We start from the raw sequence: 26,529 nt of genomic DNA on the forward strand, positions 1-26,529 counted from the left end.
GAAGTCGTATAATTGAATAAATGAAAATCATTTAAATGAAAGAAAAGGGAAGACATATGTGTAACCATGCAGCAATCTTGGGAATCACTGTTCATAGGGAAGAGAAGTACTTCCATTAGGTATTGTCTTTTGTCTTACTTCTATGCAGACAAATTACTTCTGCAAAATAGAAAATTCTGTTTATAGCAACTCTCCTAGATATCAAATGTTTGTTTTAGTTTAGCTACTCCCAGTAGTGTTCTTGGAAACCTTTGCATTCAAAAAGCCTAGTGAAACACACATCAAAGTTTTCTATAACAAAGCCAGCTCTGTCGCAGAAAGAGCAAGGGAGTTGAGCTCTGTGTTCCACACCTGGGCTTTGTCCCCTGCCCTGGGATTTAGGCCTGGGCTTGCTTCTGCAGTAGACTTTATCTGACATATGGGAGAAACCCTGGTGTACTCCCACATCGTCACTTCAGGATGATTCGTAGCACTAGATATTGGCGACATAAGTGGGTGTGATGGCTTGGGCATCCAGGCATTTTGGGGACATTGCCATTGGCATCCCAGCTCAGCGCTGGGCACACTATGCTCATGAGTCCTCCCAAGGAGACTTTTGATTTTGCAAAGTCACGAAAGAGCAGGACTGTAATTCCCCACTCTCCCAGTGATAAATGCTCATTTTCTTTGCCTTTTGTGTCCTTTGAAAAAGTGCTCCATTTCGACCCAGCTGCCACTACAACTGTGTTTCTCCTCTTGTTTCTTGGCTAATGAAGGGGGAGCCTTGTGTCATGGGGGAGAGGAAGATCTATAAAAAACGCAAGCCTGGAGCCCAGTGTTCCCTAAGTCGGGACTATTCCCAAACTGTGGTGTCTGAACCGTGTGTCTGTGGCCAAGGAGACTTTGAGTGGTGAGTATGTGACTCTGGGCACTTGTGCAGCAGCTGTATTTTTGTCCTGAAGTACTACCCAGACAGAAAACCTTGCAGAAGAAGTGGGTTTCATGCAGCTTTGTAGCTGCGATCATACTATATAGCAGAACTGCAACCCCCAAACCAGATGAGTGAGGGAGTCTTCCCCTTCATCTGCAGGAAATATTTGTTCAGCTCCATGAGAAATCCAAGCCTGGGATTCAAAAGCAAAATAATTGCAAGTACTGATGGACATTTTATGTCTGTCATTCCAGAATAGTGACAGCCAGGACTTCTCTGGTGCAAAATATATTCCTTTCAGAAGAGGGAGGGTATTTCTCTCCCAAGGTCTTTGACTTCCTAGGGGGCAATTCAGCAAAACATGCACATTTTTATCATTATTCCTTTGAATAGCTGGTAACAGTTTATTGCTTCTTAACAATGTTTTATTGAGAAATTTCTAAAAGGGCTTCTGTGACATGACTGTACAGCCCACCCTGGTCAGATATAACTACTTGTTTTGCATAAATATTGGTATTTCTAACTTGATGTGATCATAATTTTCAAATTGCATTAAGGTCACTTTGAAAGCAGCTTAAAAATAAAGCAGGGGAAAAATGAGACACTGCTTGCTATTGCTTGACAGTCAGAGATAGGAGATGGGAGAATGCATGTCAAGATCTCAGCCCAAGGAATTCCTACATGGCACCTGTGATAGGAAATATTTCTAATATTTCAGACTGTCAATATCTGTGACGTTTGAGCTTAAATGTCATTTAAATGGAATTCAAAATACCCTGAGAGCTGATCAGCTAGGAAAACATTTTAATCTTTATAGTAGGTTATTCAGGATCAGCGTCTGACTCTGTGTTATTCCTGAACATTTCCCTACATTCAAGCACTTTCTGAAGAGGTGTGAGGCATGAGATCTGTACATTTATTTGGACTTAAGCTCACAGTTCTCTTTTAGAGCATGGACATAGTGAAATGCAGCAAAATTTAGAAAAAATATCAACCAGAGTATTTTCTTGGATATTATAGTAGCTTGTATTTAAGAGAAAGTCAGGGATATAGAACAGAGATTTTCATCTAATCTGGATGGGTATTTAATTTGTTCCTAATGTCAAGATTACATCTGGGACTCCATATCTTGACTCATGAGATCTTTCCCCTTCATTCTCATGATGGGAACTTGCAGGATGTTCTTTCCTTGCAGTATCTGCCCTTGGCATTGGCATAGGCCTCTGGGGTGAATCCAGCACCAATCTCCAGAGATGCTTATAAATTTGGTTTTTTGTTTTTGTATTTTTTTTTCCTTACACTTCTTTTCCTCACCTGTTTTATATTTTCACAGTGATGTTTGTCTTTTCCAAGCTGTAAGTGGAAAACTGTGGTAGCTGAATTGGCCTTAAATTCTGCCTTGAAAAAGGTGCATCAGAATGCACCTTTTCAATCACTTGACAGGTTCCTTGCATGCATTCAGTATCATTTTTCCTTAACTTTCTCCCTAATATGAGAGGGTATTGCTGGTAAACTTGTCAGTCCTGCAGAGGAAATGCAATTAGAGGACAACAAGCTGGCTTTTGTTTCAGACCCTGCACTGCCAACAGAATTGTTAACTGGCTTCTAGCTGCAAAAATTACAGCTGGTGATGAAGAATCAGTAGAAACTTTATGTTGAATTTTGATGCTACTCAGCAGGGCTGACTGGAAGAATGTGTGAGACAGTCCAATTGAGGAAAACACTGGCATTGCTGGAAGTGGGGCACCGAGCTTGTACATAATTTTTAAAGTGATTTTTCAGAGAGGAAGGGTGGACTTGTGCTCTGATTTGTGACTTCTAAAGGATGAGACACTTGCTTAGTCAGTGGCAAGACACAGATTATTCCAGAATATATTCTAGATTCATCTGCCTTCCTTGGGATGCCAGTATGAGAAGGGGAGATGCTGACAAGTGCCTTTTCTCTGCTCACTAAAAGGTGGACAGGACAGGTGAAAGGACAACTCCTACTTTCACTTGATGCTCTTTCAAGAGCAACTTGTTCCCTTTCAAGGAAAAATGTCCTCTCGGTCTCTTCTGCCTGGGCTCACAATTGCCAGTTCTTGAAAGCACTGACTGCTCTGTCCCTTGTGTTGAACTGAGTAGGTCCTGTGGGTGCCAGGGAAAGGGGGATGCCAGCAGCCAGGACTCTGTGGGTACAGTGACCAGCAAGTCCTGCCAGATGGGCCCTCTGCTTCCTCAGGAAGAAGGTTTGGAGTTGGTTCTGGGATTGGAGCACCCTGTGCCACTTGCTGTGGTGAAACCTATCTTTGAGAGCTGTGGGGACAGGACAAATAACCACAGGAGCCCTTCAGCACAGGCTGTGAGGGCTGTGCTCCCTCCCACTTGGTCACAGTGCCCTTGCCCCTGTCTGCCTCATGGTTGCAGTGCTGTTCCCTGCAGTTAGGTATAAGGCTGATCTAAAATTTAGGGGCATAAATCACAATTATGCCCCAGTTCAACAAATCTTTATGAGTCAGGATCAGGGGTGGCTCCTGCCAACCCTTGCAGTCATTTCCAGAAGCAAATCCTGGCCTTTCTCTATCGGAGAGAATGGCAGAAGGATCTTGTAAGTGGTATTAAAGTGCTCGCTGAGCTTTCTTTTCCCTCCTCCTGCTTCTTTATTTACTCTGTCAAGATAGCTTTCCTGAGAAAGACAGCACAGCAACTGGACTTGATTATTTCCTTTACTTATGCAAACCCTGGGGCTTATGAGAGGGAAGGTGGGCAGCATGTGAGGTTTTAATATACATTTACCAGAAGTTAATGAACAAGCACAGAACCTTGAGGGCACACAGAAATGTTGTCTTTAATTTTATTAAATATTTATGCAGCTCTTTTCTTCTTTGGGGCAAAGTACAGCTCCTCCTGAATATTTTTAATTACAAAGTCCCTGCCAGGCGTTTTCGACTGTGCAGGTCGGACCCACTGAGAATGATTAAATTGAATGTTGAGAGAAAGAGCATTAGGGAATCTCCAAACCATTTAAAGTAGCTCACAGAATTTTTGCCCTCCAAAAACAGAACAGTAGCAGTCTGGGCCACTGGGGACATAGCACAATTTTGTCTCACCAAAGCTCTTTCTGTTGGCAGTTCAGGCTCTGAACAGGGGAAGGATAAAACTCAGAGTGTCCTAAAGGGCACAGAATGTTTTCAAGACAGTGGCTTCTGTAGTGTCTGTGTTTTCACAGAGGTTTAGCATTTTGGCATTTGTTAAGTTGCTGCAGGCAAAAATCCAGAATCTCTTTATTTGTCCTTTGAATCCAGCCTGTCAGTAAAGGCTACACATAGAAACCTGATCCAGACCTGATTAAAACTTATGGAAAGCTTTGGATTAATCCTATTGCTTCATCATTGTATTGGCAGACAAAAGCAGCTGTAAAAAGAAATTTTGGATGTGGTTGTGTACACTTCCACTCTTAGGTGGTCCAAAGAAGAATCAATACCCTGGATTGCCTTCCCTGTGTGACACAATACCATGTAATCCTTAGACCACTAAGCTGGTTGTGTTTTAGTTTAGTGTAGGAAAAACATCAGCTGGTTTTTTCTCTTGGGCGAGTCACAGCTTAGCCAGGGAGCCCATTAACATACATAAATATACATACTGTGGCTAGTTGCTTAGGAAGTGCTCCTAGTGTTTTATATTCCTAGCCACTGTTGTTAAAAAATTACTTTAGATCTTAGAATTAGCCTAGTTTATTCTAAAAGCAAAGGCTGCAAAAAACAAACAAACCAAAAGAACCCAAAAAATGAAATATAAGTTAGAGATTAATAGGAAAATAAAGGAACGATACAGTATTCTTTCTGAATCTCTGTCATGTTGTGTTGCCAAATGAAGCACAGGTCCTCCAGTGCCCTGCAAGTTTGGTAGTTCTGCTGTTGTAGAGATCAAAAGCCTTCAGTGAATTGTGTTCCTGCCTCTCAAACTAGTTCAACACTTTGTCTCTGGATGTGCCAATCCATGATGTTGTGCCATCCCAGCAGAGAACCACCAATACACACCTGCTTTGGGACATCCCCTAAAACTCTGAGCTGACTCTAGTGGAGGATGCAGTGATGGATTCACGACTTCTCTCCACAGTGACTATGGATATGAGAGGCACAGCAACAACCAGTGCATCCCAGCCTTCTGGTTCAGCCCATCCTCCCTGTCCAAGGATTGCAATGTTGGTCAGAACTACTGGAACAGCACTGGGTAAGTGCATCCTGCAATCTGTCAGGTTTTGGTGACTGCAGTAGACGAGAAAACCTGGATAGTTCTTTTTTTCTCTGCATCCCATTATGTTCTTTTTTAGTCTTATCCATGAGGTGAAGTTTGCAACAGCATCTGTATGGAAAATTGCCTTGTTCCTCAGAGAGAGGGAGAAGCACGTTAACATAAGTGACACATAGATATTGCATTGCCATCAAGTGATGTGTGATCCCTGGAGCCTAGGCTTGGAGCTCCCCTTTGTTGCAAAATTAAAACACAAATCAAAAAGGTCTGCCTTAGAGACAGCTGAACATTTAAAAGGAAAGGTTTGAGGTATTTCACATTGTATTTTATTGAACCTCTTACTATCTTACAGCTCCTATTTATATCAGCTTCTAGGAAGGCTCAAATGAGCAATTTTTAGTCTCTTTTATGTTTTCTTCCTCTGCCATTTTCACTTTGTGCATACAATGCCTTGCATTTCAGACAGGCTTAGTGTGCTGATTTCTCCTGGTCTCCAGAACAGATGGCACCATCACTTTGCAAATGTTTTACTATCATGCAGGAAATGCTGTGAGACTTGAGTTTCACTGGCTGGTGTAAAATTGCTCTGTTCCTTCTACAACAGGGCAAGTCCTGCAAATTTTGGGGATGATCTGGGACATGTGTCCTGACTGCTGGATGGTTATGGTAGGAACCAGCTCTGTTCCTGGCTGGTTGGTGCAGGTGGCTGGATGAAGCATGGCCGCTGAGAGTCTGGAGGCATTTGACCTCAGAGACCCCCTTTCAGCTGAAAAATTGCTTTGAATATGGGATGTAATTACAGGAGCCCTGGCCAGTATGACTGCTTGTAGCCTTCTTGACAGAGGGCAACAAGAAAATAGTTGGGGCTGGAATGAAATTAATAGAAAGGCTTCCCCCCTTAACAGCACCAGGAATAGCCAAGTGTTTTGCTGTTTAGCCAACATCTTCCAAAAAGAGCCAAGAGAAAAACACCATACCTCAAATCGTTTTAAAACTGAATTGGGCCAAGCCCTTGATATATTTTTTCAGGGGCCCTCTAGCCCTATAGAGGCAGACAAAAACCTAATAAATGGTATAAGCAAAAAGCTGGGATGCAGGATGCAATCCTGCAGGCACTGGGTTGGAGAAATTGTCTGCCTTTTAGTAAGGCAGAGTAATTCATCTCCACAATTTGCCTCTTCTCAGTGCTGCTGCTGAGAATCTCTGGATAAGGTAGAATGGTGATTGCTTTGGCTTTCTCCTGCTTAATAAAGTGTTAGGTTTCTTTGAGTCTTCCTTTCAGTGAGGGGATTGTGCAGGCAGTTAGCCTTTGAAAAAACATGCATTAATGTGGAGGAACAAAACAAAAACAAAACAAAGGAACTTTTCTGTCCAGTCCCTGAGCCCAATGTCCTTTGTTACTGTTCCCCAGGTACCGCAGGATTGTGTCCAACAACTGCACAGATGGCTTGAGAGAGAAGTACATGGCCAAGATGGAGAAATGCCCTGGAAAAGCACCCCGGGGATTGCACATCCTCACCTCCGATGGGAAGCTGGTCATGGAGCAGGGGCACAACGCCACCTTCATCATCCTCATGGAAGAGGTGTGTTAGTGGTCTCAGTAAACCTTTCTCTGTGTGGCAGGACTGGCATTCTTTTCCTTTGCTTTTCAGGTTGCTGAGAGGAAAATAGCAATCAAGGGGAAATCATAGTCCTGAGATTTATGAGACTTAAGGAATTTAAGAGAATTGGAGGCCATGGTGACACATACAAGCAGGTCATATTGGGTCACACAAAAGGTGTTTGGTTATCTTGTCTATCAGTGATGATGTTAATGCTGAAGAAAGATAGATGTCAAAATATTTATTTCCCCACTCACTTCTTGCTGCTTCCAGTAAACTGCAGTTTATGGAGTTTATGAGGCAGAAGTGGTGTTTCTGTGATCAACAATTCTGAATCTGGGATGCAAAGCTTTAACTTCAGCTTTTCTGAGAAAGGTTAAGAAAAATGGGGAACATGTTCACACTCATGGGGAGCAATGAAGGACATTGCTATTTTGCAGCAAGAATTGAATCTCCTCAAAGGACCTCTAGCCCCCAGCCCTTATCTATTTTATTTATCTATTGGTACAGTCCCCTCTGTAGTCAACAGTAGCATAAGTGACACCAGGCTAAGCTGCTGCCAAAAGCATCAAAATATTGAGGCTCTTCTGGCCAGAGACTGAGGTGGTGCTGGAGAAGAACAGCTGGTTTTTGTCACATTTTCTCTCCTGTGTATGTTATTTTGGAGCAGTACCTGGAGACAGCCGAGGCAGACCACCCACAGACAGACACATTCTCACACTAAATTAAATCCTTATATAGTAGCTAAGTGTTTCACTGGGACCACACTAATCTGACAGGGCCTCTTTACTACTTCCTCAGAGGTTCATGCATGCTCTGCTTTTATACAAGGGGGATTTCTTGTCTACTTGCTGCTTCTTTTCTATTCTGCAGACTTGACATGGTAAGACAATTTGTGTAGAAGCTATGAGTGGGAGTTCAGAAAAGAACAGATATAATCTAAAAATTAAGAATCAACTAGTAATTTATTAAGGAACTCAAGCGTAACTGCTGTGTACCAAGAATGATAAACAGATGGAGAATAAGGCAGCAGTCAAGGTAGCTGAAGAGTGAAATCTTTGCAAGGATTTAGAGATTGAAGAGGCAGCTGAATAAATGTGTGAGGGCGTTCACTCTTATGTCTGTTGTTGAAAAATAATGGTAGTTAGAAAAACATTTCATTGAAACACTTTTTTTTTCTAAGGGAAGAGGATCTTTGGAACACGTCTCTGTAGGTGAACAGCTTATTCCACAGCAAGTTGTGTGTTGAGTTTGTTTCTTAAAATAATAGAATTTCAAGAAGAAAAGAAAAGGAACACTGAGATGTTGGACAAGGGCATTCCAGTCTTTTAGTGTGAACCTGAGAAGAATTGTGGCCAAAGATTTCCTTATGACTTTGAAGAAATCATTTCTGTAGAGGTCTTAATTACTACTTGCCTTGCTGCCATACAGATTCATTCTTGGCTTCCTCCACCTTCTCTGGTCAGTCTGTTTACTGCTGGTAGTTTTGTACCAAAGTTCACACTCCTTTCTGAGCCAAAGAGCAGCCTGACCAGCCCTCCTGTGGATACATCTGTGCAGTGTCCATTCACCTGTGTCAGACTTGCCTGGATGAGCCAGCAGCTCTTTCCTGCCTTCTAGTGCACACCCTCAATATACAGAGGTGACTGACCTTTGGGCTTTCAGTGGTAAATGAAGACTTCATCACAGTTAATCAAAACCTAAATTTCTCAAGATTTATAGAATTAACTTTAGCAGGATTTTTCACAATGGTATTCAGAATACATGTGTGACAATAACTATGGCAAAGAAATGCAGAATGACTGATGGTTTTTCTGTGTTTTCAGGAATATGGGGCTGGACTGTGATTTGGACTGTATACATGCAAGGGAACATGAGGAGATAAGAACATTTTTAGACTTCTTTATTTTAATCTGAGTTTGGTTTTGATCACAAAGAAATACTAGACTGCCAAATAGCTGTTTTGGAGTTGTGTTCTTGACCATGTCTGTTCACTAATTTCCATACTCAGAGCCAATAATTGTGACAGCCCATGCCTTGTTTCCTTTCAGTTATTTATGGGGCTTAAAGCAACAAAACATGCGTCTTGAATATAAATGGATAGCAATGATTTTTTTCCTTTTGAAATGCCTCCACTTCCCTTCTATTTTCATTTATATTTATAAACTTCAGAATATCTGACATCTTTGTGTGGGACTAGCTTGTGCTGGGCAGCCTTTGCATTAAAGACCCAGCTCATAATTGGGTGAAAGGATCACCTGCCACTGTTTAGTCATAAAAAAAAATCTGTTCCTGCTTCTCTGTGTGAAGCCATCCCATTTCAGAGAGAATCATATTGGAGAGGCAAGAAGGAAATAGAAAAGAGAATTGTGAGGCAAGGGAGATGAGCTGCAGTGATTGGTGCAAGAGATTTCAGCCTGAGGTCATCAGTGATGAATCCAGCCCAGATCAAATTTTTATCCTCTGTTCAGTGTCTTCCATATGAGATGGACTTGGGGTCTTAGTGCATTCCCTTGAGAAGTGGCTTTGAAAGGTTTAACAAGCTGTGGGAGTCTTTCTATCAAATAACTGAATATCTCAGGAGTGTAATTTTGCTCCAGCTAGAGACTTTTTTAGAGTGAATTTAAAAGCTCTCTGTCTAAAGGATGTTATTGACTATTCAAAATAATAGGTATGTTTTAGTGTCACTACCACTTTAGTTCTTTCTGATTGCTCTTTGGTTTATACCAAAGTTTTAATGTCCAAGTAGGGAGGAGGCGAAAATGGTGCCCTGATCAAGTCAATAGCTGAAACTCCCCTGGCTCCTGTGGACTGGGAATGATGGAGCAAGGAAGAAGAGAGGTCTAACATATATAATCAAATACCCATATTTCAAAAACGACATGCAATAATCCTGACTACATGATGGTCTGAAGATCCCAAGTATATAATCAACGCTGGAAAATACCCTTTCTGCATTCTGCTTTCTTCATGCAGATAAGGTCTATGAGGAGGATAAACTCTGTGGGGGCTGCTAAGGTCCTGATTTTCTATACATGGGAGCTGCTTCATTGTGGTCTGGCTTCTTGTATGTTCTCCCAGTGCATTTACAGCTATAATGGGGTTTATGAGATGACTGTAAAATATTTCTGAATTTACCATTAAAGAGAGGTAAATTTATAAGCAGAGATTTAATTTTTTTTAACTTTCAGATAACATCCTCAATATATCTAGGGATTGACTTCAGTTTGGGGCAAGGGATATCTCCAAAGTGTAGTGATATCTTCTTCACCCCCAGTGAATACACTGCAGATCTTTCATGAAAGGAAATTACTTGGCACAACACATATATATGCAGAAAGCTAAAGCTACAGAGATTTAATCTGAGTTGTAGTTTTATTTTAGTTTAGTGAAATCACTGCAGTGGGCTTTAGCTTTGTTGAAATTAGCCTTTTTCTGTGTTACATTAGTCAGCTGGGGGCAAGTATAAAATAAGGCACCGAGAAACCGAAATAACAGACACTTATACAGTTCAACTACAGTGATTTAAAGCATGATTTAAACTGAAATAGTGCAACTTCTGTCTCCAGACAATACCTGTGGTGCTGGAATTTCTTGTCTGTTTTTCCCTCCTTCATTTAATACCTGTCATTGACAGTAATCCTAGAAGAGATTTTCTCATCATCTGCTTCATTCTCCTGTGTATCCAGGCCCTGTCTCTGTGTTGACTGACATTAGACAAAAAAAATCTGTCAGTCCTCAATGTGAGACTCAACCTGTATAAATTCAGCCATCCCAAAGCTACATGTCTAGCTGAAACTGGTTTTCTAAACTCTGTATAATCAGGGATGGATATTTGCAAGAGATGGTTCATGTCACCTGTTTCAGCCACTTTAGGATGAGGTGTTGGTCTTTTGCTGTCTGTGTCTGGCCACCTTGGGGAATGACAGAACAAAGCCTGGCTTTTTTTGAAAAATTACTACTTTCTGTCCATATTAATGAAATGGAAGTAAGTGGGATGGTGGGTAATATAAATCTTTTTTTATCAGTCCAGGTTCCTACTCTAGCCTTCTCTGTTGCAGGGTGATCTCCAAAGGACAAACATCCAGCTTGATTTTGGAGATGGCATTGCCGTGTCCTATGCCAATTTCAGCCCTGTGGAGGATGGCATCCGACACGTGTATAAGAGTGCTGGAATCTTCCAGGTGACGGCGTATGCAGAGAACAGCCTGGGCTCAGACACTGCTGTCCTGTTCCTGCATGTGGTCTGTGAGTATTTCCACCTTCCAGGTTCCTTGGGCCAAAATCTGACCTCACTTAAAGTCCCTGCAGCTTCAGTGGGGCCCAAGAATGCATGCAAACCCACATCCCCTGCAGCTCATGCTCTTCCAAAGGCCTGGGCTTCTAGACACTTCTCTAACTTGTTAAACAGACTTTATTGAATGAAGGGAAAGGGTTTTTTTTTAACACAAGTATATCTCAGCAGTTTTCAGATTTCCAGAGAAAAGTTTGAAAATGTCTCTTGGGCTTTCTGAAAAAGGTCAGAGACCAAGCAGCATATGAAACAAAGTCCAAATGTGTATTTTCAGTACATGTCTCACTCCAATTAGATTAGAAGATTAGATTAAACTACTAAATTTTGAGTCACTTATTTGGAATTACAGCATTTACAGTGCTAATTTAATGAAATAGAAGCATTATGCTGAGCGTGCTTCCTGAGATATGAATGTACTGAGGGCTAATGTGCTGCTTTTCACATTTTGCGTGTCTGACGTGCATCCCTGATGTTTCTGTCCTGTTTGGTAGATCAATGCAATTTCTCTCCAGCTGACACATGAGCAAACTCAAATACAGAGCTCTGAGTTAACTTCCCAAGGCCACAGGAGAGAGCAGAGAGTGTGGAATGCAGGATGAGACCAAAAAGAGCCCAGTTCTTTGATCTACTCTTAGGCTATTAGATCTTCTGTGTTCAGATGCACCCCATCAATTTTGCCCCTAATAGTGATCACAGCCATGTCTGCCTTCCCTCTTTACCTGTCAGAATGTCTTACATCCTGCCTTTTGCTTGAGCTTTTCTGCTGAAAGGAAGCACATTAGAAATTTCTAAAACTCAAGATCTTTTCCTCCATTTTAATTTCCAGCTCCCTGTATGAAGGAATAAATGTTCCTTGAAGCTTTTATTATGCTCATAATTCCCTCAAAGTCAATCATGGCTGCACTTAACAACCTGTTATTAGAGCATTAACTGTTTTTTCCTTCACCTTGGGCCATTAGCTGACAAAAGTGATGGTTACCTGGTAATAACAAGCAGATTTGTATGGATTATCTGATTTTTCTCAAAGGAACTACTTTTTCATGGTGAAAATTTTACAGCAGAATGCAACAAGGACCAGTTCCTTGGCCTGGCTTTGCTGCTCCACCCTTTTTTACATCAACCTTTCAGATCTATCCTTTGACTTTTATAGCATTCTTAGGTGGAGAATTTATTACCATTATCTCTAGGGAAATATTTTGCAAGCACTTACATTCATGCTAATACTGAAATAAGATGACAGCTCAGTACTAAACTTTTAATATATTTGGAAATACTAGTCAATATAGGAGGTTTGACCTTGAAGTTCAAATGTACAGGCAAATATTCCTGAGAATCATTCTCACTGTACAGTCACTCTGGTACTGGGATCCTGTACTAAAAAAAAAAAGAGACAAAAATACTCCTTGGCCTCAAGCAATATTAATTTTCTACCCTGCAGCTTTGTTAGCAGGCAGTTAACTTTTCAGCTTTCTGCTGACAAGCTGCTTAACTTGATATTTAAAGGAAGCAAAGATATCAGTGTTTTTCCTCTTATATGTACTGTCACGAAACATTTAGGTTCTTGCTGTTCTTGCAAACCCAGAGTACTTTTATGGTCAGAATTCAGGAGTGCTGGTATAGACATCTTGGGGAAAAGGGAAAAAAAAAAAAAACAAACCAAGTTTTAAGGTGCCAAAAGCAAGAAAAGGGGGGAAAAAAACCCCAAGTTTTAAGGTGCACAAAAGCTCCTTTTGTGCTTGGAGCTCTATGTTCCAGTGATAGAACAGTTCTTGCTTTCCACAATCTTTGTAATCCAAGTAGATGGAGAACTGATTAATGTCCCCATTTCGTGCTGAGAGGTAACACAAGAGGATCGTTTCTGTTAAAATCACCAAATTTCCTGCTTCCCAGAATGAATGTGTTACCAAAACCTGACTCTTCTCATTTTGTCCTTTCCATCTCACAGAGATAGTCTGTCAGTTTGCTGTGTTTTAAAGGTACTACTCAGAAAGTAACACTGTCTGATGGGCAGCAATTATCAGCTGAAATTCAGCAAAACCAAAGATAAACAAGAAGAAAAACAATGGAAATAGTAGAAGCTTTAAACAAACTAACAAACTACCAAACAAAACCTCAGTATTTTTTACACTTTTTTTTTTTTTTTTTTTCCCTAGAGAGGATCTGCCTTCTGAATTCAGGGCTTCATGCCCTGGATTTATTCTGGGCATTTGCATTTATTACATACAACTTTGCACTGGTACTTTGTAAGTTTTGAAGTCTTTCAGAATCAAGTGCTTCTGACAGTTAGATGCTTTGTTATGCCAATGCACACATCTTTCAAGTGGTTCCTGATGTTTTGCTAGGGGCAACTGAGGTCAGGCCTAAGTCAAAAACATACCAAGGATTTCCAAAATCATGAGTCTTTACTTTGGAGACCTTTTAAAAAACTGTTTGGGGTCTTTAATCAAGCCATAAATGACTATTATATAACTAGATTTAAGCCATCTTGGCTAAAATGATTTTCCCACGAATCTTAGTAGGTCAGTGGCTATATTTTCAAGGAAAAAGCCTTCTTTTTCACTAGTGTCCTATCCTTATGGCTTTCAATAGCAACTTCACAATATAACGCAAAGCCAGTTCATTGATTTTCTTCAAAATGCATTTAAAAATTCCTCTCAATGCATTGCTCTCCCTGTCTGAAAATTAAAACTATGGAAAATGTGCATAATTGGGGGGAAAAAGTATTTTCAAATCTGATTATCTATTTCTGTTGTTCATTGACTGATGAAATTCTCTTTTATTTTGAAAATACAAAATAGACTGGCACTAGACTGTCACTGCTGACATAGGACTTTGATTTATTTAAAGGAAAGATCCTTGCTGTTCACAAGGAGGATTTAAGTCAAAGCCTTTAATAATGAATTCTCTTCCCACAGGTCCAGTGGAGCACGTCCATCTGAGTGTCCCCTTTGTTGCCATCAGAAATAAGGATGTCAACATTACTGCAGTGGTTTGGCCCAGCCAGGCAGGCACACTTACCTACTTCTGGTGGTTTGGCAACAGCACCAAGGTACAGACACCCTTTGGTGCATTTTTCCTTCCTAAGCTTCTCACAACAGTCAGGGAACTCTCTCAGCCGTAATAAAAACTTCTTGCCTTTGCCTGTTTTGTGTTTTAGATTTTAACTTGGCTGAAGAGGGTTGTCATTATCTGAACTTCAACCTTTGTGAATTTATTTCCTTCTGACTTGTGTTGTTCTTAAGAACCATTACTTCCTTCATCTGGTTGTTATCAGCCCTACTGAGATTTGAAGACCACTGTTATTACCAGTGTTCACTTGCAACTTAACTGAACTGTATGTGGAATAATGCTGGCTTTCAACACAGTGTTTAAAAGCTGCTGGTGTTCAAATAACCGAGGGGGTTTCCATTATGTGCCAGTGTGCAGTACATAATGCTGGATTCCAACACAGTACTTTAAAGCTCTTGGTGTTCAGATAAACAGCCGTATCTAGAATTTCAAGCTGAAGAGTCTGGCTATGTTAGAGAGGGGGATGAGACTTCTTTGTAGTGAATTTTCAAATGATGTGTATTGTAACTGTATGTATTATAAAGAGCTTTTTTAGCAATAGTTAAAATAAGTGAAAATACAAGTTGGCATCATGCTTTCAAATGGAGAGAGCAGGATTGCCTATTAGCTACAGTTTTTGTTGTAAACTTTAGGATTGAGACAGGCATTATTATCCATTCTTACAGTTGTGAAATGTACAGCTGTTAATTTCACAATGTAGTTTCTGCTGTTACTTACAAAAGCAGTTTAAGTCATGTCACTTGTCTACATTTGCAGTTGAAGGTGTGCTCTGAGGTGAGATTGCAGCAGAAAGAAATGGGTATTTTGCATGAAATATGGAACTTGAGATAAAAAATATGCACACAAGTATTTTGTTTTCCCTTTGAAAAGCTTCTTAGTTTTAACCTCTTACCCTAGCTACCAACAACATCAGTAGCGGTGAAATAAAAACAGTAAGTGCTTCTTCTACTGGGATTTGACATCCAATTAGGAAGCTCACTGTAAGAACTTGCTGATTTTTGTGGAAGCACAGTTGAGGCAGTGGAAGAACTCGGGAGCAAAAGCCATTTACTGTAACTTGGCAAGTTGCTGTGCTGTTGCTGAACTATGGCAGCCACCCACATATGCACATCCAGTCCATTGCAAGTACCAGGTAATTCCACATAGTTTATACTGCAGTGAAATACAGGGATGCAAATTAATGTTACAGTTCAGATATTTTTGGCTCAGTGCTCACACATGGAGAACCATTGAAGTACATCAGAGATAATTTAGGTAACTTGATCGTCTGCTTAAGTCCTCCAGTATAGAGTTTTCCTGCCATTGTTTTTGTCCTTACTGTAGAGGTTGATTGTGAAGAGGGCCTTAAAAAAGATTTTTTGAAATAGAAAGCAATCTAGAAAAGGTAGTGCAAAGCAGTGGTGTTTGCTGAAGATTTCCATGCAGTTCTCACAGTGCTTGCTTCTGGGTTGGATGTATGATCTGTTTTATCTCCTAGCTAAAATTTCAGACACATAGGCAGCAGAATGCAAGCAGATGTGGATGTGTTTGGGGTGAGTACTTTGGATGTAGCTGCACATGGAGTAGCTGATCCTTTGACACGTTGGCATGACTGTACTCATTGCTGAAATATGGAAGAGTAAATGATTCAGACACTTAGCTGTGTCTGAATCTCAGACCCAGAGCACTCTTTGCAAAGAATCTTTGCAAACCATTATCTCCAGCTACCTCATAGAAGTATGGCAAGGGATATAGACATAACTGTAACAGCCACCTTTTTTTCAGAGCAGCTGTCTGTATCACATCAAAATTCTTCCTGGGATGTTTATTGTATGTGTCAGGTCCTTCACTGTGCCCACTCATGGTGTTCTGAGTAGAGGTGAAAGATGGGGACACTGAATTAAAGGATGAGGTGTGTAATATTGTGGCTGGTATTATTAGATGATATGTTTTAGTTCCACGCTGAGGGATTGCAACTTCTTTTCCTGTTCAGCCTGTAGCCATCCCAGGCAGAACCATATGTGTCTCATGTCACTGTGCAGTCTCACTCTCTGTGCTGCTGCACAGGAGAATATTGTCTTAGACACAAATGACCTGTCTGAGACTCCTCTACTGCTCTCCCCACCCTGCTGAAACTCCTGTACTGAATTTCTACTGTACTGATTTTTGCAGTATGCCCAAAGGCCAATTTGCCTGGATTAACACAGGTCCAGTTTAATAGATGTATCCAGCTGTCTAATAGGTTTGAGCAAATGAACCTTAAACTATTTGATTTAATTTAGAGTTAGTTTCCAGGTCCTGGTTCTTGAATTAAAATCAAGGAGTTGGCTGAATGTTAAAATTCCATGATGGAGGTGAAATCATCCATGATAATGGAATGTCCAGCATACACATATACAAAAAGAAAAACTTGTAATTTTAAAGGCCAAACTGCATCCTCTTATCTGCCTTTGCACAGAACCACAACCTGTAACCTCCAGGAGGATTGCTGATATCACTGCAGTTTGATAGAGGCCCATTCAGCTTCTCCAGGGTCTGTGTGTATCTCAGTAAATGTTAGCTGGGCCTCCAGGGCTGGCACGAGCTGGTGCCCTTGCACTGTGTGTGCCATGTGATAAGACTTTTTGTTTTTTACTGCTTTGTCAGCTCAGGGATGAGGGGGTCTAAGGAAGGTGGTGCTCTAGAGAGAGAGAAATGTGTTTGCCAGTCTGTCCTGTGCACGTAGAAATTTTGATTTGGCTATGAAAATGGCATTTGTGACCACTGTTGTGCAGTCAGGCTGGCAGCATGATGAGATAAAGTGTGAGAGCTGGAAGGTGAACATTTAGAAGTTTTCCTCTTAAAACCAACTGGCAGTGTAGTGAAGGGACAACAGCAAGGGTACAATGGCTTTATCTGTTCTCTTAGACTTCTGTGTGCTTTTACAATGGAGATTAGTATCACTATTTCCAGTTTTGTAGTTCCTCTAAACAAAGAGTTATTTCTGTAGACCAGCTGCCAGATCAGTGGTGTCGCCCTGATTCTTAAGTTTTTCTAAAGCCTTCTGAGTTTACATTCTGTTGGAAAACTTTCCTACACAATTTCTGTAAATAACATATTGTTTTGCATTCCTTCATGGGGGTGGAGAAACTTGATGTACTAGTGGTTTGTCCAATGTCTTTGGAGAGGTGGCCCATTCACTCTCCAATCCACTGTCACCTTTGGAAAAGTATAAAAGTTGGAGTCAGAAAATAAACTTCCTCTTTTACCTTGCAACGTGGCAGGTGGCTCGCGTTGTGCTTTCTCATGTCCTATAACAACACAGTGGCACTATGGAGGCTGGACCTTTGATTTTCTGTTGTGGTGGGTTAACCCTCTTTAGACACCAGCTGCCCACTAAAGGCAGTCTATTACTCCCCTCCTCACATGGGCAGGATACATAAAATATAAGAAAATCAGGTCACAGTAATGACAGAGAGATACCACCAATTACTTTTGAAAATAGAACCGCCTCGACTTTATGATATTAGTGTAATTTATTTTCAATCAAATCAGAGTAGTATAATGAGAAATAAAACCAATCTTAAGACATCGTCCCACATCTCTCCTTTCTCCACAGGCTCAATTTCACTCCTGAATTCTCTGTCTCCTCCTTTGCCAATAGTGCAGAGAGTCAGGGAATGGGGGCTGTGATCAGTTAATCTCATGTTGTCTCTTCCAATGCTTCCTCCTCAGGGGGAAGACACTTCCCACTCTTCCCCTGCTTATGGGAGGGAGTCCCTCCCATGGGAGACACTTTTCCATTGATTTCTTCAATGTGGGCCATTCCCATGGGCTGCTCCAGCGTGGATCCCTTCCACAGCCACATTCAGTCAGCACTGTCAGCAGGAATTATGCCATGCTTTCAGCCTGGTTAGCACAGCTTGCCAGCTTGTGGCTGCAGCTTGCTTACAGACTCACAGCATGGACAGGGCAATGCTGGATGTCCTCCCTCTGACCTGAGCAGTGTTGCTCTGTGAGAGATAAATGGATTTGTGCTCATAAAAGCAAAGGCTGGCCCTGAATCTGAACAATATGGATTGTTTGAAGAAGCATCTGCATCTTTGGTTTATTTTCAATTTGAGGTTGGGTTTTGTACAACAAATAAAGCAGCTGAGCTGGCTGTGTGTGCACAGCCCTGCATTCTACTGCACTAATTCTGCAGTTGCTGGCTGTGGTCTGCTGAGGAGTCCATACAACAATGGATTGCAGTTCAATGGAAGAATATTTCAGGAAACATTTACTGAAATGAGAGAAAACTCTGCCTGTGGGACACTGCTCACAGGATGGTGTTTGGGCCTTAGCAGGACATGCAAACTGGCAGCACCACAGCACCACACCTGTATCAAGGTCACCACACCTGTATCAAGGAGCAAGGCTGTTGTTGCCTGGTGGATAAATCAGAGCATGTTGTGATCCCGAGTTAATCTCACCCTGTTGTCATTTGTGTTTGCCTCCTACAGCCCCTCATCACCTTGGAGAGCAGCATCTCGTACATGTTCACTGTGGAGGGGATGAACACTGTCACCGTGCAGGTTGCTGGGGGCAACACCCTCATCCAGGACACCAAGGAGGTCGCAGTGCATGGTACCCTCAGCCTTTTGCTGTCACATCACGGGGGTGAAGGGCAGACAGTCACTGCTGATCCAGAATGAACTCTAGAAACTTGATAATGCCTCTGAAGACAAACCTCTGATGACAGAGTAGCTCAGATGTGTCATGATGACAAAATATAGAAGTGAACAGAATGAGGCAGCTAATGAAAATTGTAATCTCAGCATTAATAAGGTGGCTGGTGTCTCCTGTGTCTGTTGATCTTTCTGTACACCCAGAGAGGGAACTCCCAGAAATAAAAAATGCTTGAACCAGTCTGCCTTCCTTCATCTTCCCAGCTGTGGAAAGAAATAGTCACAGTGCATGTTTAAGGTGATCTGAATGCAACTGGTGCCTCTATCAGTGACTGTACAAATGACAGGGTCAGGAGGGGTCTGGAAAAGAGGACAGAAATAACTCTGTTGTTGGTATCACTGCCCATCTTTCATGTCACAGCTGGAGGTCTGAGTGTGCCCACTGGACTTGCCCATGAGTAATGGTTTTGGTATGTTCTTGCCATATCTGCATGTCATGGGCTTCAAAAAGCACCCTTTGGCAAACAACAGAGCTTGTCCTGTTTGGGGCTTGATAAATCCTGGGTGAAAGGGCTCTCTCAGCAGCTTTGACCAGGACTTCTAGAATAATTTCTGCTCTGGGCCAGTCTTTATTTTCCTTATCCAGTTTTTGGCATTCAGCATTTGAGAACAAGCTTTTCTTTGGACTTCAAGTTTTATTGAAAAACCTGGGTTTCAAATAACTTGGGCTACTTTGAAGCCCAGCACTGTGTGTGTCTTATTTCAGTAATTAAAAATAAATAAATGTCCCACTGTATACTCAGATTTAACAACAGCTATATAGATGTTTATTGATTGTCTGACCATGAAATGCAATAGTGTTTAATAATTTGTTAATGTGATTTAGTAATAACTGGACTTGCTATTATCAAATATTAGGAGACTCCTACTTCATAATTTTGAGCACTGTAAAATGCAGTGTTTACTTCTTGGAAATTTCCATGCTTTCACTGGTTTCTGGAATAAACCTGAATCTAATATGTTTGAGTGATACCCACAGGTTATCTTGATCTTTAGCCCCAGTAGGTCCCACAGAGAGCTCCTCACCCTGTTTTTAAACACCTTGGAAGAAATTTTGCCATTCTGTTTAGAAGAGCCAACGTTTTGGGTTCTATCACAAAGAGAAATTAACCTATTTGGATCCAATCCAAATAGTCCTATCCAGTGCTGTGCTGCAGACTGACCTGGTCTAGGGGAGGAGTCCTTCCAGCCCCTCAGTATGGTGATGAGTTCAAGTCTGAGTACATAAACAAGTGATGCTTTTAGTAAACATGACCTCTGATAAACTTGTATCCTAATCTGTGTCCTGAGTCAGGTGATTATGGGTCCAGGCATGGATTTCTGGTGTTATCAGTGGAGGAGATTTAATCAGGTGTATTCTTAATTTGAGGTTAACAGAAAAGAATTTGCTCAAAAAATAAATTGGACATGGTACTGAGGGGTCAAAAGTCAAAGACTTTATATATCTCAGGGTGAAACCTTCAGAACCTGAGAGACTTTCCCTGTGCTCTTTGATACTTGTTTTGTTTAAAAATATATTGCACCATCTAAAAAGAAAGAACAGTTCTTACAAAAGATGCCACATAAATGGTGTGCTGGCACATCCCTGCTTTTCTGTAGATTTCCTCATTTATACTCTGGCAGGTTTATCTTGATCTAAAACTAGTGCCTTCTTACAAATGATTAATGGTACTTATTTGAAGTGTCTGGAGATCAGTTGCTTCAAGGTGAAGCACAGAACATCTCCAAAATCAGAAAGGAGAATCTTTTACAATGAGAACTTTCATAAGAGTGTGGTTCCCATCCTGAATCTCTGCCTCCCACTGGCCCAAATCCATTGTGCACAGCTGCCATAAGGACTCCAGACTTGGTCTTTGGTCAGATAAACAGGGAGAGCTGGAATTGGAGAAAAATTAAAATAGTTCTGTATTTTAAGTCTAGGAAGCTTTTCTTCCTCCCAGAAATCATTCAGTCAGGGCAGAACTTCCAAGTGTTTTGTCAATAGCCATTCCTTGATGAGCCAGTCATTAGCACCACTGGGTTCTGGTTTGCTGGGGAATTAACAATTCCTGGTTTCCCTCCAGGAGGATAAACAGAAAAGATAATTTACAGCAATTGTTTGCTCTGCAATTGTACAGACAGCTTACCATCAAGGTGCTGCCTTATTTCCTGGTCAACTTTCTTGTGAGCAGAATCTGAAGTTGAGTGGCAAAATTACAAAGCCCAGAGGCATCATGAAGGATCCTCTCACCTCTCTCATTCTTGGTTCTGTTTCTCTGGGGAAAGCCAGAAATTGCCAATAGGTCAAAAGGTCCTTTATAAGTACCATTATAAGCATTCTTTCCTTGCAAGATCTCTGTCCTGCTTAGTGTTAGCCAGCCTTTTTCTTCCTTCAGCCTTTTCTCACTCACTTGCTTGAAGATAGTTATGGTCCTACTGTTGTCTTCTGCACCCTTGTCTGTACCCTAAACACTGCACATTTGATCTTCTCATAAATACTTTTTCTATTCCAGAGTATTTCCAATCTCAGCTCCTGTCATTTTCTCCCAATTTGGACTACCATAACCCTGACATCCCTGAATGGAGACAAGATGTTGGCAAAGTCATCAAGAGAGCACTAGCACAGGTGAGCATCTGTTTCCTTGTCTATATTAACATTGACTAGGCTGTTAAAACATGGACTTTTTTGACATGCTAGCTTAAAAGAATGGGTAAGTACAGCAGTGATGACACTGTCATTAAAAATCAATAAAAAGCTTCTTAATATGCTGGATCTTTTTACAGAGCCAATCTGCATTGCTGATTTTGTGGAAATATTACAATTACTTTTATTAATATTTCTGTGTGCTTTTCAGATTTTAATATCCCTGAGGATTTTGCAAATTCTAGATTGTAATACCATCATCATTATCCTTATTTTTCCAAGTTGATATGACAGTATGTACTGTTTTCTAGTCCAAATATTTGGTTAGTGTTAGTGTGTGTTGTTAAACAGCTGATCCACTTCATCCCAGAATACAGACATTGTAGTATTCTGGATGCACGAGGAAGATATTTTTATCTCTTCCTGATAGGCAGGAGTTTCACATGCAGCTAAGTGTAGCAACTGGTGAACATTTTGAAGCTCTACTCCCTTTCCAACTGGGGCAAAAAATGAGGATTCAGAAGGAAAGTAAACTTACCTTTAAAATACAGGATAAAGAGAAACTCCTGTAGTTGGAAGATACTGAATCTTCCTTCGGGATTAATTAGAATATGTAAACTAGTACTCATACTCTTTCAGGAAAGGGGACAGACTAATTTAGGATATCAAATAGTCAGGGACTTTGGCTTTGTGTGAAATTAGAAGCTAGATTTAGACAAGCTTTTGTGGGTTTGGCATTTTGCCAAAAATGTATCTCGTTGGGCTTTTTTTTGCTTTAGCTACAGCTGTTCTTAGAAATGGAGGCTGATTATTTTAACTGGGAAAACACATTCCTGCTCAGCTTTCCTCATCTGCAGCCCACTCAAAATTCACAGGTTGTAAGAGTTCCCTTTGTTGTTTTTCCATCCTGAAAAACTGCTAAGTTTATTTTTTGAAACTGTTTTTCCCTTTTACTATAGTAAAAGAGTCAAGCTTTCAAAACAAGAATAATTAATTAGCTTGTAACTGTGAATAGCTACAGAACAGTAGAAATCTGGTGGGAGTGCTTGATTGTGTATCCCACCAGGAATGGGCTGCCCCATTTCAGCTCTGGAGTGAGGTGGGATGGGACCAGAGAGATAATGGAGCTAAGGAACCTCATGGAGCAGAGCATTTCTGAGGGAGGGGAGGCTTCCTGCCCTGCTGAGCATGCATGGCTTGGATTTGGGAAGAGAGGGGAGCAGCCTCAGTGGGCAGGTCTTGCTGTGAGAGCCTTGGTTCAGCAAACTGAGCCGCTCCTAGCACAGCCCTCCTGGTCAGCCCCAGCAGTAAAGTCTTCCCCTGGGGACATTGCTATTCATGTATGACCAATGTGGATCCCTGTAACCTGATAGCAGAAGGGGATTGCAGGCACTTTTCTTCATATTGTCCCTGGTAGTTGCACATTTACCAGTGGTTGCCCTGAGACAAACTCTCTGGATCTGACTTTGGGTCCGTTACTCTTTTGTAGCAAGGAGGACTAACATGGAACATTCAGACCTGGAGACATGCTTGGTTTGGACTTTGAGTTGAGATCTTTGGGTGCAGGGGTATTGTCAAGCCTACATTCACTTCTAGAAAGGAAGTAGAGTGCGTCTTTAGCAGAAGCTCCGTTTCTGACCCACCAAATAGGCAGAACAGCTCGTTAGGACCACAACACCTGCAGTGAAACAAATAACAATTTGATGGGAACACCATTTCTGAAAGTCAATGGAAACATAAGTAACAAAATAACAGCCACAGACCTCTTTTTACTTTTCTTCTAGGTGACTGGTATTCCTGACGAACAGATCCTGGTAGCTGTGTTCCCTGGGCTGCCTACTTCTGCTGAACTCTTCATACTGCCCCACAAAAACACAACAGAGAGGAGGAAAAGCAGTGAGGCTGATCTGGAGCAAGTAAGGAAAGAAGGATTCATGGAACATTTATTCCTGTCATATTGTTTGCAGATGGGCTCCTGAAGCTGCGCAGCGTTGGAAGTACTTACAATAAGTGCGGTGGAAATGGATGCATCTGGGATTGTGGCGGTATAGTTTATGGCATTTAAGAAAATTAGAGGAAAACCAGGATTTTCTAATACCTCACTGAGATATGTCACAGTCTACCATTAGCAGAGATTCTTCCTAAATCATTGGAGTGTCCTTTTTACAGTAGTTACCGCCAAAGGAACCTTGAATATGTACTCCCTCTACTCCCTGGGGGAATGCTAATAAAGGTAGGCCAAAGCAGCAAGATAATATACTGAGGTTTACTAAAAATAAATCAGACTCTTCAGCTCATAGATCACCACAACAAGACGTGTTTTGTTTTTTGGGTTTTTTTTTCTGCAGCAGTGAACGGCCTGTGCAAACTATATTTGGAAGTTACAATATCCATCCATTTAGATAAATAGGTAATTACAGTGATGTATAGCAACAGTGATATGCAGGCAAGGAAAGAACAACAGGACTAGGCTGCTGGAGCTTTCATGTTAGAATTACCAAGTGATTAAATCAGGTCTATAAAAGCAAAGGAGTGAAGTACTGCTGGAAAGGCTGCTTGGCACTAGCTAATGTTCTTGTATGCAGTATTTTTACAGCATGCAAACTATGTGTGAGCCCATTACCAAGTAACTCTTGTAAGTTTGGATCAAACATTAAATTATAGAGAGGACTGGTGAATTCAGTGGAAATTCTTGTCACCCACTGAGTAAAGTCAGTCCCTACAAAGTAGTTCCTTTGTCCTAGGAAGTTATCAAAGCTGGTCTCTTAAATTGATGGTCGTCAGTGTGTAGGAAAGAGTCACTGAGGTGGGAAGGTTTGAAAGGCTTTTTGGAGGAATGATCTTGGAGTAATTTCTGAACTGTCCAGTAGGATCTACAAGTATTAAAACTCCTTCTGGCCAAGCTGTTGTGTCAATATTTCATGTATCAGTGTTATGCTGACGTCTCAATTAGATTTCTGACTAATTGACTATGAGGCCCAAAGCTCTAGTGCTCTAATTTTAGTTGACAGTCTGCTCAGTTGTACTTTGGCACTTGTTGTTGCCTTCTGCTTGAAGAGCTCTGCCTGGAGAGTAGGTCATTAGAACTCCTCATTAGCTGAGCCCTGTCCATCAGAACTACTCTGTGGAGATCAGGCATTGACAAACTGAGGCTCTGGGGTGATGTGCTGAGTATGTGCTCTGGGGCAACCAAATAACACATCAGAGCTGGCTTGCTGATCTCCCAGCTCAGCAACTCCAGTATATCCAGTCCAAGGCCTCTTTTCTAAGTGAAGGACACATATGGCAAATTTTCCATTGACCTAAACTGGATTATCTCCTCCTCAACAGCCTATTTAAATAGAAGCTACATGACAGGATCATTGAGAAGAAAGAAATCTAGGTCTGGACTGCCTAATTTAGTTTTATTATCTGCCAATAAAAGGCCAATATGTCAGTGATTTCCAAACGCATTTGATTGAACACAGAGGACATTATGGAAGGTGAAAAGGTCCTTAGTTATTTTCCCTCCTTCCATAGCCTCCAAAAAAGAAAAACAAAACTGCAAACCTTCTAGGTTTGCTTCCCAGGAGAGATAATAACACCATACAATGAGAATCTCATAAGTTCTGTAAGGGAGACTTGCATGCAATGACACCCAGTTGCTCCTAAAGTACGTGTGCATTTCTCTTCACTTCCTCAGGCCCTGCTGAAGCCAGTAAGAGATGTCAGTCCCTATTAATGGGCTTTGTGTATTCCTGAATGTTCTCCAGACTTTGCAATCCTCTGTAGTTTAACTGTGGTATCTCTTCTTATTTCATCAGGTGGTAGAAATCCTTTTTAATGCTCTCAACCAGAACCTGGTCCAGTTTGAACTGAAGCCTGGAGTTGAAGTGGTTGTGTATGTTACTCAGTTAACATTAGGTGAGTGTGGAGTCAAAGGTACAGCTGTGGTTCTCCTGAGGCTTCAGACAACTCCAGGAGAATCAGTCTACATCAAAGCACTCACAGTTTGGCATGTGGCATGGGGCTATGTGCCAACTGAGACATTTTGGTAGAAGCGGGAAGTGTTAAAACCAACCCATGAGGGGCATCTTCATGCTCCAGTTTGTACAAGTATAAAAAGTACCTTGTAAGAGTTCCCTGTGGCTTAATTAACAAGTGCATTGGTTTTTTTCAAGTGTTTTAGAAAACCAGGTGAATGGTGTTCTATTAAGTCCTTATTGAGCACCTGTGGAATTCAGTGGGATACTACTAAGTTTCATGGATGTTGGATCAAATCCTTATAGCAAAGGGCTTGTTACTATTATGACTAGCTAGGAAGCTTTAAAGGGGCAAAGCACTCAGGAAAAGATTGAGGCCTCTTACAGGGAATATGTGCCTGAATATTGACTTCCAAAAATTAGAACTTAAATTTCAACACTACCTATCTCCATTTTCGTACAAAGTAACAAAGAGTCCACTTTAGCTTTGTCAATCCCTTTACTTTAAACCAGTCTAGTGTGAAGGTCTCAGCTATTGATGAAACAGTGATGGTTACAAAGAAGGTGATGGATTTATTTTTGCCCTTACTTTTTATGACTATCCTTGCAATTGTCTGAAATGTGGAATCTTGTGCAAGTGCCCTTGCTGATAGCCTCTGAAAGATTGGGATTCATACCCCACACTTCAGTTGCTTCTCAGAAAACCAAGAGCTGGGCCAAATCATGGCTCATGACCTTTCCTACAGGTAATACCTTTTTACCTTCACTCTCTGACTGCTCCTTTGGAATGTGAGTCAGATGTTAAATTGATAAATTTGCAAAACTGGAATGTGATACAATGTCTGAGTTCTCCAGGTGGCTGGAATTCTCAAGAATCTGGCTTGGTTCTAGCAAGGCCCTGCATTTAAATTATGTTTTGCAGCTATTCTTGCTCCCTCTCCAGTGCAGGTGCTGCATTTGTTTCATGACCATTTCCACAGTGTTTTGACTTGGGTGAAATGACAGTCTTTCCCACAGAAGAGTCAGAAGTATTAGCAGCAGAATACTGGCAGGATCACACTGTTAGGTGTGGAAATTTGACAGTGAAATCAGAACTGACTCTATTTACATGACTTTGTCCCTATCTTCAGGGTGATGGAAAAAGAATAGAGA

At 41.2% G+C, this 26,529-nt stretch overlaps 1 protein-coding gene across 2 annotated transcripts in view; it reads left to right on the forward strand.

Annotated features, from left to right (window-relative positions):
• SORCS3 (sortilin related VPS10 domain containing receptor 3) overlaps positions 1-26,529 on the forward strand; it is a 268,866-nt gene that overhangs the window by 232,152 nt on the left and 10,185 nt on the right. For both annotated transcript variants that reach the window (XM_030276367.4, XM_072931239.1), the window contains exons 16-24: positions 756-889; positions 5,009-5,122; positions 6,555-6,726; positions 10,806-10,992; positions 13,954-14,087; positions 18,568-18,691; positions 21,285-21,397; positions 23,200-23,331; positions 25,219-25,318. In XM_030276367.4, the coding sequence (XP_030132227.4) occupies positions 756-889; positions 5,009-5,122; positions 6,555-6,726; positions 10,806-10,992; positions 13,954-14,087; positions 18,568-18,691; positions 21,285-21,397; positions 23,200-23,331; positions 25,219-25,318 (1,210 nt within the window). The remainder of the gene's footprint in view (positions 1-755; positions 890-5,008; positions 5,123-6,554; positions 6,727-10,805; positions 10,993-13,953; positions 14,088-18,567; positions 18,692-21,284; positions 21,398-23,199; positions 23,332-25,218; positions 25,319-26,529) is intronic.

The sequence above is a fragment of the Taeniopygia guttata genome, chromosome 6, assembly GCF_048771995.1.
Source record: "Taeniopygia guttata chromosome 6, bTaeGut7.mat, whole genome shotgun sequence".
In the NCBI taxonomy this organism is placed as follows: Eukaryota; Metazoa; Chordata; class Aves; order Passeriformes; family Estrildidae; genus Taeniopygia; species Taeniopygia guttata.